The 13,942-nt window shown below is 39.9% G+C and overlaps 1 protein-coding gene across 1 annotated transcript; it reads left to right on the top strand.

The window, feature by feature from the left end:
* The first annotated feature begins 12,676 nt into the window (after positions 1-12,676).
* Positions 12,677-13,704, top strand: LOC125224954. The gene is made up of 2 exons (XM_048128473.1): positions 12,677-12,738; positions 13,344-13,704. The coding sequence occupies exons 1-2, from the start codon at positions 12,725-12,727 to the stop codon at positions 13,702-13,704; spliced, it is 375 nt and encodes a 124-aa protein (XP_047984430.1). The 5' UTR covers positions 12,677-12,724.
* The last annotated feature ends 238 nt before the right edge of the window (positions 13,705-13,942 follow it).

Raw genomic sequence — 13,942 nt, 5'->3', positions numbered from 1 at the left:
CTCTTCCGTAGTTTTCCATATTTTTCAAAAACTACAGAACCTATCAAGTTCAAAACAGTTTTCCTAGAAAGTTTACAAAGTTCTACTTTTGTGATTTTTAAATATTTTTTAAATATATGGTTAAAAAGTTAGAGGGGGGGGACACACTTTTTTTCCTTTAGGAGCGATTATTCCCAAAAATATTAATATTATCAAAAAACGATTTCAGTAATTCATTTTTAAATACCTATCCAACAATAAATCATACGTTAGGGTTGAAATGAAAAAAAAAATCACTCCCTACTTTAAGTGTAGGGGGGGTACCCTAATAAAACATTTTTTCCACTTTTTATTTTTGCACTTTGTCGGCGTGACTGATATACATATTGGTACCAAATTTCAGCTCTCTAGTTCTAACGGTCACTGAGATTATCCGCGGACGGACGGACGGACGGAGGGACAGACAGACAGACATGGCGAAACTATAAGGGTTCCTAGTTGACTACGAAACCCTAAAAACACATTTTAAATATTAAAAAAAAACTACTTAAAATTAAAGAAAACCGATCTTAGTTCCATTATATATATGTACCTAGAAAACATCATCATCTTCCTTGCGTTATCACGGCATTTGCCACGGCTCATGGGAGCCTGCGGTCCACTTTGACAACTAATCCCAAGATTTGGCGTAGGCACTAGTTTTTACGAAAGCGACTGCCATCTGACCTTTCAACCCAAAGGGTAAACTAGACCTTATTGGAATAAGTCCGGTTTCCTCACGATGTTTTCCTTCACCGAAAAGAACCTAGAAAACATATCATATACAAAATGAAATAAAACTAAGAAAACGGATTATATTCATTATACGCGATATAATCTGATTCCATAAATTTATTTCATGAGTAACTATCGCGGTGACAGAAGACAATATTATATACACAATTTATTATATTATAAAAGTTTTTTAATTTATTTCTTCCAAGGCTACACACGTTTTAATAAAAAAAACTGTGATAAGTTTAATAATTAAACTAAAAGGTCAAGTATTTATGCACGAAATCATGTATGCAAATATGTAATATATATGGTGGTGTTTTTACGCAAGTATCAATAATGGTTAGTCCGCAACGCTACTGACGGCGTGGCGGTACCGACCATGAATGCTATCCCTTTCGCTCTAGCCGCACGTAAGGTTGGTTCGAAGAGGATCGCACGCTATGTCTGTACCGCAGGCTACAATCGTTATGCTTCTGGTTATAGTGTGCGTCTGCACACAGGCGCACGCCAGCGCCGCCGGCGTCGAAATGCGAGCAAGCAGATTTTTTGAAAGCGCTCTTAATTGTAGTTGTTGAATATCAAATTGTTGCAATTAAATAGACAATGTTTCACATTAATAATATTCTGGTTATTAATATGAATCATAAATATTGGTTCCGTAAATTTTAATTGATGTAAAATATACTTAAAAGTATGTTAATGCTGGCCAACAGAATGTTTTTTGCTTTTTAAATACTACAAGAAGTTGATAATTCATTATGTACGGTCACGGACTTTAATTGTTGATCCACTTCTAGCTTATTTTATACTGGACATTTCATAGCTTAAACTATGTGAAGTCTGGGTATAAAATGACCTAGAAGCGGATCAACAAAAGTCCGTGACCGTACACAGTCAATTTAAATAATTTCAAAAAAATATCACATTTCATATACTTATAGTCTATTCTATAGAGTAACTTTATCAATAATGACTAGGATTGATAGTATAATATTCAGATCTATGTAAGTTTTACATGATTTTACAAATATTGACTTATCCCACCATTTCTCCACCATATCTTAGGGTATTTACACACTGCAACCTCTTGCAGTATTATATATGCGATAATACATTAGTCCCTATTCCTGACATTGCTGTAAAAATAGCAGTAGACAAAGGCTCTATAGATTCTCGAATCGTTTATTATTCTATAACGTAACTTCATACCTAAGGGTGCATCCACATCACAGTAAATTTTATTGTTGCAGTGTTGCTCTTTGCTATTTATATGACTGGTACTGCTCTCTTTTTATAGACTTTTCTGTGTTAAAAATCAGTTTAAATTATTTCTTACGGCTGCCACTATCATTAGTTACCTAATGTTTGACGTTTCATAAGAATACAGTCACATAAAGATGGCCGCAAAAATATCTGACACGGTCTTATTTGTAGAGCCATTAAGCGACTGTCACATATTTTTGCGGCATCCAGAGAGTTAGTTGCAGTTGTACAATGCAAAAAAAATAAGAATACGGCTATTGCTGAACCAAAGATTTCCTTTGGTTTGGTAGGATTGGTCCTTAGGGCTCAAGGATGGATTTACGAACTGGAGCCACCGTAATTTCTGATGTTCGGTTTTGGTAGCTTAGATTGAGAAGCGCTGGTGACCTAACGGTAAGAACGTGCGACTTTCAGTCCGGAGGTCGCGGGTTCGAACCCCGGTTCGTGTCAATGAGTTTTTCGGAACTTATGTGCGAAATGTCATTTGATATTTGCCAGTCGCTTTTCGGTGAAGGAAAACATCATGAGGAAACTGGACTAATTCCAATAAGGCCTAGTTACCCTTTGGGTTGGGTTGGAAGGTCAGATGGCAGTTGCTTTTGTAAAACCAGTGCCTACGCTAAATCTTGGGATTAGTTGTCACAGCGGACCCCAGGCTCCCATGAGCCGCGGCAAATGCTGGGATAACGCAAGGAGGATGGTAACTTACGGCACAGCCACGACATTGGTCTAAGGTGAGCGGCGGCCATACAGCGATGGGACTTTTCATTCGCACCTATGGCTGTCGCTCACCGACCAATCCGGGCCGTTAGATTGAGACCCTATTTTCCTCCAGAGCAGAAGCTACCAGAACCTCAAAAAACTAACATCAAAAATCACGGTGGCTCCACTTCTTAAATCCATCCTTGGGCCCTATTACCAACGCTACCAATGGAAATCTTTGGTTCGGCAATAGCCGCAACTTAGTAAAATATTATTGCAGGTGCTCACAAATTTCAGAACACGCCTCTATTGTCAAGGTGATAAGGTGTGTGCAGATATTTTTGCGCACCTTGTTCGTTCAGATATATCTGATTGTGACTGTACATGTATTAGTGACAATCAGCGCCACTTCTTCATGCACGTTGGCAATTAAGTTGCTGAGGTGTCGATGTAATAATAATATGGTTTAGCTAATTTAATTAATTTTATGTAAAATGCCATTACACTGATTACCTGATGATATTTAGGCTTATGATTATGGATAATAAATTTTAAGAATGAAATAGCATTGTATTTAATTAAACAGTTCCGAACTCGAACTCAAAACGCGATTATTTCATAAACGGTATCGTATTTGATCTCCCATTTCTGTGATGTTCTTATTCCTCCCATTAAGTTCTAATTACGTCAGTAGTCTTCTGCAAATATTCCAAAAGAAGATATAATGTGTACCTAATACGTGTAATATCGGATGAGACGAAATCAGCTAAAGACCAGAGAAATTCGTATCTACCTACGATTAAAGACTGTACTGACGAAGGTGGCTAATGCAGACGTGACGAATGGTTGTGAGATTAGGACCAGTTTCGAATTTATTAATGAAAACTTGAGCCCTAGGCAATACTCCTAATACTTTTCACCACACCAACTGTTAAAGGCTTACTTTCCTATTCGAAAACAGAACAGATAGCAAAATTGCATTTTATCCACAAGAGTGCAAAGTAATTTCATACAAATTTTAACTTGATGTCTTAAGCAGGCTGGTAGAATTTACCTACAAATGATGATTTTGAATCATAAATAATGAATAAATTGATGGATTTGATTTTATTTGATGTTTTATAGTTAGTATTTTGTTCGTCGTCGTTCGTTGGTGTGGTGAAAAATTTTGTGTTTCACTCGGTGGCAAAGTTTGTTTAACCTTCGTGCCTTGAAACCCTCGCAACGCTCAAGATTCCATTTTTTGAACCACTCGCTACGCTCGCGGTTCAATATTGGAATCTTTCGCATGCTCGGGTATCAATATTGGCACGTGCGGTTAAACAACTTTGCCCCCTTGTAAAACAAATAACTATTAGAGCCCGGGCCTTCAATGGAGCACCCGCCTCCGCCGTAAGTCATAAATCTCCGTCAACGAATACCTGACAGACAGACGTCGTAAAACTGGTGGGTCCGGTGCATGCTAATACTGCCGCCACGCCCAATGATGCAATATGCTCGTAAAGCTTAACGTATTCCATTTATAATTGGCTAGATAAAAATATGACGTCAATCTTAAATTTCAATTTCGCGTTCTCAGGTCTGTCGGGCCTTTAAAGCTATTGTTTATTACATTGCCTTTCTTTAGTTTCTCTACTCCTGCTCTTTAGGTAAAGTCAAGTCTAAAAATCTGGGTGTAAGTACAAGTTTCCATAGTCCATAGGAGCTACATTTTTACACTTTACTGTGCCACACTGCTGTACACATACCTACTTTAATAGTGTTCTTTAGTGCTCTTACTACGCTACACTACTGTATCCGGACTTAATACACACACAGCAAGTTCTCATCTCTCCTGTGCGGCGCTGGAACGTCGTCAAAAATTTGTTTATCATCTGTTAATTACAGTAAATTGCCTGGGACAGATCTGGAACAAGGCGCTTGAGGGGTTAAGGACGTCGACCAATCCGAAGTTAAGGGTTCCTCAAGGCTAGGGGTAGAGAGCTACAGCCACACTACTCAACCAACAAGCTTTCAGGAAAGCTGCATGTCTTTCTATTTTCAACTTTTTCCAGTTGTGTCAATTATAGGGGCATTTTCAGAATTTGGGACCCCCCAATTAGTGTAACGCCGTGGCTTGCGTGGGCGAAGGTCGCGCGATGGTCGCGCGACGGCGATGCGACGCATACGAAATCAAACCTTATCGATATGGAAGTACGAGACGCGACGGCGACGGTCGCGCGACCGTCGCCCACGCAAGACACGGCGTAAGTCGTTAACAAAAATTAACTCACTGCGTCAGTTTTGTGACTATAGTTAAGTATGAAATTTCAATAAAAATATTACATAAACTAAGCTATAATCTATATTCAAATTGTAAAAAAAGTAAATTTTTAGACAGATTTTATGCTTAATAATTGTCGTCACAAAACTGACAGCGAGATAATTTTTGTTAACAACTTACGCTACCAGATAGAATTAGAGAAATCGAAACTACTTAACTGTAAAAATTTGGCAAGTACTTATCTAAGTAGTCCCACATCTAAGCTAATTACAACTTACGACCTAGACCTAATTTACGGAAGCTCGATCGTAGTTCAAACCTCAAGCTTAAACCTTCAGTGTTATTTAGCTTTTGCATAGGCATTCCATACAGTTTGCGTATAATTATTGGATATCAACAGAAACAGCGGTGAAAACCTATCACATATTTCCCCTTAAATCCACCTTAACATGCAAAACACGGCCATAATTTTATATAAAAGCTGGCGCCTCGCGCGTCGTCCCGTCCATACGAGATCGCGAACATATATCTTGCTGCATAACTTTGATCATAAGAGCGTTATAACATTTCGGCGTCGGGCGAAATTAGGTATTTTACCCGCCGCGCGAGCCCAATATGCCGACCCTTTCTAGCACGTCTTATCACTCGCTCGCACTACAATAATGGACAAAACAATCTTGATCCTTCCTATGGAATTTTGATAACAACCACAATCTAGTAGTAGTAACTCTTTATTGTACAAAAACACAAAAAAAAAGCATTCATAAACTATCTACTATCTCGATATAAACTTTTGATTTCTAATAAACATTATTTTGTACGAAAAGACTAGAATATAGCGCAAAATAATATTAATTACGTTAAAATTTATTTAAAAATTTAAAGTAATAATTATAAACTGTGATCATATTTAAGTAGATCCCATCCCAAATGTTTGCTTTTGTTATATGATAAGTATTAGAGTAAAGTATATATTAATATGATGATAAAATAAGTCAAATAAAATTCTAATTACTTCAAGGTGGTACTCAGGGTCTGATGATGGAGCCAGATGAACTGTACCAATGAACCATGTAACTAAACCACTTCGTGTTTAGGCTCATTGGGTTCATCTCAACAAGACCTTTGACAAGAGGTGGTACTTAGGGTCTGATGATGGAGCCAGATGGTGGTCACCAGTACCAATGAACCATATGACTAAACCATTTCGTATTTGGGCTCATTGGGTTCGGCTCAACAAGATCTTTGACAAGAGGTGGTACTCAGGGTCTGATGATGGAGCCAGATGGTGATCACCAGTACCAATGAACCAATGACTAAACCACTTCGTATTTGGGCTCATTGGGTTCGGCTCAACAAGACCTTTGACAAGAGGTGGTACTCAGGGTCGTGGAGCCAGATTGATCACCAGTACCAATGAACCATATGACTAAAACACTTCGTGTTTAGGCTCAATGGGATCGTCTCAATAAGACCTTTGACAAGAGCTGGTACTCAGGGTCTGATGATGGAGCCAGATGGTGGTCACAAGTACCGATGAACCATGGAACTAAACCACTTCGTGTGTAGGCTCATTGAAATCGTCTCAACAAGACCTTTGACAAGAAGTGGTACTCAGGGTCTGATGATGGAGACAGATGGTGTTCACCAGTACCAATGAACCATATGACTAAACCACTTCGTGTTTAGGCTCATTGGGTGTCTCGACAAGATCTTTGACAAGAGGTGTTACTCAGGGTCTGATGATGGAGAGAGATTGTGGTCACCAAAAATCAACTCGTATATTTGAATAACATAAAAAAACGAAGTGGTTCAGTTACATGGGTTTATTGGTACCGGTGACCACCATCTGGCTCCAACATCAGACCCTCAGTACCACCTCTTGTCAAAGGTCTTATTAAGAAGAAGTAAGAACCCAATGAGCCTGATTACTAAATGGTTTAGTTACATGGATCACTGGTACTGGTGACCACCATCTGGCTCCATCATCAGACCCTGAGTACCACCTCTTGTCAAAGGTCTTATTGAGACGATCCCAATGAGCCTAAAGACGATGTGGTTTAGTCATATGGTTCATTGGTACTGGTAACCACCATCTGGGTCCATCATCAGACCCTGAGTACCACCTCTTGTCGAAGGTCTTGTTGAGACGATTTCAATGAGCCTACATACGAAGTGGTTTAGTTCCATGGTTCATTGGTACTGGTGACCACCATCTGGCCCCATCATCAGACCCTGAGTACCACCTCTTGTTAAAGGTCTTATTGAGATGAACCCAATAAGGCTAAACACAAAGTGGTTTAGTCATATGGTTCATTGGTACTGGTGACAACCATCTGTCTCCAGCATCAGACCCTGAGTACCACCTCTTGTCAAAGGTCTTGTTGAGACGATTCCAATGAGCCTAAACACGAAGTGGTTTAGTTCCATGGTTCATCGGTACTGGTGACCACCATCTGGCTCCATTATCAGACCCTGAGTACCACCTCTTGTCAAAGGTCTTATTGAGACGATCCCATTGAGCCTAAATACGAAGTGGTTTAGTCATATGGTTCATTGGTACTGGTGACCACCATCTGGCTCCATCATCAGACCCTAAGTACCACCTCTTGTCAAAGGTCTCGTTGAGACGAACCCGATGAGCCCAAACACGAAGTGGTAGTCATATGGTTCATAAGTACATACTCCTAGAACGTAAGAACGTAAGTTCCAAATCATCTTCAAGCTCAAAAGTTGGCTGTTTAAGAACCTGCTCACCTAAATTGTAGCTGATAGAAATACAATATGATTCCAAAAACGATGTAGGTACTATATACCTAGTAATTACCTACGTGTAATTTAGATCTTAGAAAAAACATGTTCAAAACAACAACAACAAGCTAAGTATTTGCCGCTATTTTGTAAGTTATAATTAATATAACTATATTCACCACAACACAAATTCACCAAATCATTTGAGTACCTATAGTTTATATATTGATTTAAACTAACACGATCTTCACTCATATTATTAAATTAAAACGGGACTTAATCCACAGGAAGCCTACTTACACAGACAGGTACCTCAATGCTCAGTCTCACCACCACCCTCGTCACCTACTGTCCGTCGTTAATTCCCTAAAGAACAGAGCACATGACCTTTGTGACCCTGAATTTTTAGAGTGAGATGTCACACATTCAGGAGGTTCTTAGGAAGAATGGGTCCGGGTTGGATTGTCGGCAACCGAGACGAAAGCCTGCGAAGAAGCATCCGAATGTTGCAAGACGACCGGCATTTATGCCCTATGTCAAAGTGGAGTGACAGACTGAAGGTTGAAAACCTACACTCTTCAATCGTCACAAAAATAGTGACGTCTAAGTTGTCATTTTCACGTAGGCTTTCAGTTCGTCACAGATATCTTAACTCCTGAGTTTTTCTTTAACAAATACACTCTTCTTTAATCACAATGACAATAACGGTTAGAATGTCAGTGGTAACTAAGCAGTCAAATACAAGCTGCTATCATTAATACCTACACGCCCTGTCAATCACGCTCGTCAGCAGCCAGGGTGCCACCAGTTGCTAAGCAGTTGTTATTTCAGTGGTAACTAAGCATCAACATCTAATGCTGCTGCGGTTTGCTAGCGAGTTGACGTAATATTTTTAACTGAACGTAGTGCGTTTATATTGCATATAATTATTTATTTGTACTTCATTTTCGAGCTCGTGGACGATAGCCTAGTTGCTTATGCTCCAACTTAATTTAAAAAAAATAATCCCATAAATGTCAAAATTGTCAAATATGATAAATATTCATACATATTTATTTACAATTTCCATCAATCGCCGTATTCCTTATTTATTGTTTTCCAGAAGTTATTTGGAAATTGGAGGAAAGCAAGAAATAGATAGTTGCAGTGAAAAGAAAGTAAGAACAGAGCCTTATTTAAATAATGTATTTCGTAGTAATCTAAATGAAAATTAAATTTAATACTTAGGTATTTCTTTTCGTTTCTGTTTCAGTATTGATAGCTCGCCGAGGCACCGAAAACTAAATGCAGTGATAATTTTATCAGTGACAAAAAGTGAAAGGAATAGTTTCCGTCATAGTTATCAACAAACAAGATTTCCTATAATCTTCACAAAACATTTAGACTATTTGCTAGGTACCATCGCTTAGCATGATAATCAAGTAAAATTTTTTTTTTTTTATACTACGTCGGTGGCAAACAAGTATACGGCCCGCCTGATGTAAAGCGGTCACCGTAACCTATGGACGCCTGCAACTCAAACAGTGTCATATGCGCGTTGCCACCCCATTAGAAACTTGTACATTCCCTTTTGCTGTGTTAAGTACACAGCAAAAAGAGTGTACAAGTTCCAAGGAGGGTTCGGGTTGCCGACGACTCAAAGGACAATAAACGGAACAAGTTAGTTCCGTAAGTCCTCCCGTCATCAGCACACCGCACCTTCGTTGAGCTCTGGCAACCTTACTCACCGACAGGAACACAACACTATGAGTAGGGTCTAGTGCTATTTGGCTGCGGGTGCTTTCAAAGAAATGATGAATAAAATTGGTCTATAAATATATTGTTTAATTCCCCATTAATATACGATATTTAAAAAAATCCAAGCTGAGTGTGGGGTTAAGTAATGCTCAATAAATTAACCGTAAATAGTTTGACAACTTTTGTCTCACTCTAATCATAGTGCCATTTGACTCTGTCGTGCTGATATATATGTAAGGTACAGCGGGGCAAATCTCGACTGGGGGCCATTGTAACTGATCCATGTTGAGCTCTGCATGCATTCACTGAACACGCCTATCATAATATAACCGGTGGACAGTGGACACTCTATTTAATGATGCAAACATTGTAAAACATGGAAAAATTGGACCTGTTACATTTGTCGCCAGTCGAGATTTGCCCCGCTGTACCTGTACTGTAATAAAAATAAAATAATCTGAAAGTAGTTCATTCATTCGCGAATTTCTGTTTGGCCCTATGGTTGACTGGTAGAGAATGCCTCAAGGCATTAAGTCCGCCATTTGTACTTTTTTTCCAATTGTGCAATAAAGTTTAAATAAATAAATAAAGTAATACTTCCGTCTTAGTGCGTTTTCGCATTATCCGATCCGATATCGGATGTAGGACCGACCGTCCCACCCATCACCACGCCATCTTTAATTTTCGCCTTTGAAATCCTTCCAACATCCGATATCGGATCTGATCGGATAATGTGAAAACGCACTTAGGGTTGTACTATTGTACGTAGCATATTTTGCCTGTTTTGGAATGTACGTTCAAGATAATTTAGAATTATCGTTAAAACTTATGCAAAAAAAACTCAAAACAAATAAAAAAACCATAAAATAAAAATAAAACGCAAAAAAACTGTGTCTCCGCCGAGACTTGAACCAGTGACCTCAAGTTTGAAAAGCAAACGCACTTTAAATGAGACCATAACGTGCCTTGACAATTAGCCCGAATTTATGATGCCTAAGCTTTAGCTATGTGTCAGACGTTTCGATGTTCCTGCTGAAAAGTAAATACTTAAGTAAATTGCACCTGTCAAATGATTGAAGAGAAAAACGTGAGACGGATGTATGGGATGACAATACTGTACTGTTTTCGATGGCTGTCAAAACGCTTACCCGAAACTAGTATGGCCAATGTTCATACAATATTCAACCATATTTGTTTGTGCAAAACGTCTATTTTGCCAAATTGTTCAGGTTTATTTGACACGTTAACCGCTTAGGTACCAATGGTTTTTTGAGAGCTCAGGTAAGAATGACTTGTTGTAAGTATAGCAATTAATGAATAGCGAATGTTAAGATATTTGTGCCATGCTGAGCGCTCACAAATAAATGCTACCGTGACAGTCAACAACTTTTTGACAATTTAAACGCTAACCGCTCTTTGAGCACCCTGGGTGTATAGCAACTTCTGCTGCTGACTGTACCATACTAAAGAAGTATTCGATACAGACTGTGTACATGCCGTTGTCGAAGGTGGCGGGGCAACTAAGGTCAGCAAAGGATGTTATTCCATATCAGACGCCAGGCGTTTATAAGATTGACTGTAGCTGTGGTAGTTCTTATATTGGAGAAACCAAACGCACCATAGCGGAAAGGGTCAAAGAACATATCGCGGCGGTCAAAAAACGACAAATAAATAAGTCTGCGGTTGCCGAGCATTTGCTAGAGTCAGGACCAAACCACTGGATTGAACTGCATAATCCCAAAGTCCTTTCATGAAACTGAACGCAAGGCAGAGTGGCAACCCTAGCGTAAAAGTGACTGATGACAATCAAGTGCGGGTAGTTCGAAAAACTCGTACAGCTAGAAGATGTTGATACAACTCCCGGCCAGTTTACCCGTGACCACGGACGTAATGTCATGTCCGAAACGTCGGGTTAAATATAAAACGTAAGTTTTACGCGATTAAGTCCCGTTTTAATTTAATAATACCTATAGTTTATTTCATGTCTTATCAAATAACAACCAAATATGGTAATTAGATATTTTTCCCCTCACAAGCTCGGAAACACGCGTTTTGTCCTTTAATACCAGCGGGTAAAAACGCATTTTATCCACTAGTGGGTAAAGTAATTTGACCTTGAATAAAGTCAAATTAACTGCTTCAAAATTGATAAAAGTAGGTGAATCTAGTAATTAAGATGATTTACCACCTGTGGAACTACTGGAAGCAGTGATAAACGCATTTTTTTGCGTTGTAGTTTCCTCGCTATAGTGAGGGGAAAAGTTTTGTGTTACACTCGGGTGCAAATGTATTTTACTTCTCGTGTGTTAGAAAACTCGCAAGTTCAGGATTCTATTCTCGAACCACTCGCTTCGCTCGTGGTTCAACTATAGAATCCTTTCACTTGCTCGTTTTTCAATTCCACACTCGGCGTTAAAAAATACAACTTTGCCCCCTTGTATAACAAATAACTATTTTTTTTTTTAGTATTAATTAGTTAAATTTATTTAGTTAATACTTAAAAAAAAACAACAATCGTTTATGAAAATAACCTACTTACAAAATAAAACTTAAAGAAATAAACTAAAACTACCTAAAAATAAAACTTAAAATAATAAACTAAAACTACCTAAAAATAAAACCTAAAATAATAAACCTTGCCCACGTGGCAAGGTACCCATCACGCAGGCAGCATTCCCGCGCTGTATTGCGATTGCAATCTTTTGCGCGAGAAAACTGCCCGCGCGAGGGTCCCCCGTTGACTCCCTCAACCGCCTGCCCAGTTCTCTGCAGAGCCCGCGCGCACCGCCACCCCACGGACCGAGTGTCTCGACACCAAAAGCTACAAATTCGTAATTGGTGCCGAGACAGCTATATTTATTTCTTTTAAAACGCTCTCGGGCGTCAGCCGCCGCCCCGGCATTTTTAGTGGTGGCTGAAATGTAGGACGCTGCCAGCGTATCGGTGCAGGTAGCGTCCCACACCAGCGCACGGCCCATCCTCCAGGGAATCAACGACATCCCATCAGGGCGCTTGCCGTCGTCCCGCGCGATCTGGGGTTCTAAAGCAGCTGGGACGCCGGCGCTGACGAGCGATCGCCTTAAGATGTCGTTGAGTGCCGCGTGACGGGACAGCCGACCGGCGCCTGAAGAGCAGGATAGTCCGTGGTGCCCGAGACGATCAACTGCGGCCCCGCAAGAGGTGCAGCTGTGGCCAACACACACATCAGCCCCAACTCGGAGTCCTGCTGCGATTCGGAGGGTTTGCGGGTCGATGAATGTGCCTGTGTTTGGTGTAGTAACTGTGTATGGCGCTATGCTAGTACCAACGCTCTTTCTACCTTTTTATCTAATAAAGATTCAAGTACGTGTTTGTTTCTTAAATACTGACGAAATCGTATTTACATAAAATGTTTGAATAGATGTTTGCACAATATTTAAGTAGGTACCAAATTTTCGAACTAGATAGATCGCAGCATCTACCTAAATGTCGTTACAGATAAATCCTTATTGATTTTAATGTGTCATTCTAGCTTTAAATCTCACTTTTACGCCATTTACGTAAGCAATAATGTAAGTACCTAACACTGCAAAAATATAACAACCACTTACTTTTCTGGGTGTCTAGGAATTCTAAAGAACATTCTGACATTTCCGCATTTTGAGAACTGTTCTCCATACACCCATAAGCACTACAGTAACGAAAATATGTCTTCGGTGCTGACGTCATTTTCTCCCGAACTCAACACGTCAACACAGCGCGCGAACGCGGCCCCGACTGTCCAGCCCAATACTTACCAGTTTCGCATGTATTCGGTGCATATGGAGAGTAGTTTTGGACACACCGCGCGGAGTGAAGTTTGTTAGAAGAGTTATTACTGCTTTATACTGTGGTTTGGTGATGGGTATGCATGTAACCATTGTCCAGACTCGGGCCGGGACACTGCCAGGAGCCTTGCGCGGTCTTTACCCGAGGACGTATGGAGTAGGGCTTTCAGGACAGTATCACAGGCTATGTTATCCCAAGCTCTCTGCCCTTTAGGTCCGGAAGGTATTTTTAAGTTTAGTCCAGCTACCCAGGCATCCTTGGCCTCCTCCATGCACGCGATCTCCCAGTTTGATGCCGCTGGGGCATTGAGGATTTTACCTGCGAGATCAGACGTGCTATGGATTGAGGACAAGAATGCCGGCAGAGCGACACTAGATATTTTGCGTGTTCCTAAACCGCCGAACTTAATGGGCAAAGACGCCTGAGTCCATGACTGGTCAGTGGTCACTGAAGCGAACATTAAGAATTGATTCAACTTGTGCCTTAAGGAGACTGTCAATAGGTTGAACCAGATTTGAGAATTTCCAGATCGGGCAGCAACGAAGCAAATATGTAAATTTGGGAACCATCAAGCAAAATTTCAAAATAAATAACGCCGAATGACTACTAATTTTCACCAAACGATCTGAGTTAATACGAAATTTGGAAATAGATTTTGCCAAT

This window comes from Leguminivora glycinivorella, chromosome 3, assembly GCF_023078275.1.
Source record: "Leguminivora glycinivorella isolate SPB_JAAS2020 chromosome 3, LegGlyc_1.1, whole genome shotgun sequence".
NCBI classification, from domain to species: domain Eukaryota; kingdom Metazoa; phylum Arthropoda; class Insecta; order Lepidoptera; family Tortricidae; genus Leguminivora; species Leguminivora glycinivorella.
The sequence above is the reverse complement of the archived record's forward strand: the minus strand, read 5'-3'. Positions and strand labels throughout refer to the sequence as shown.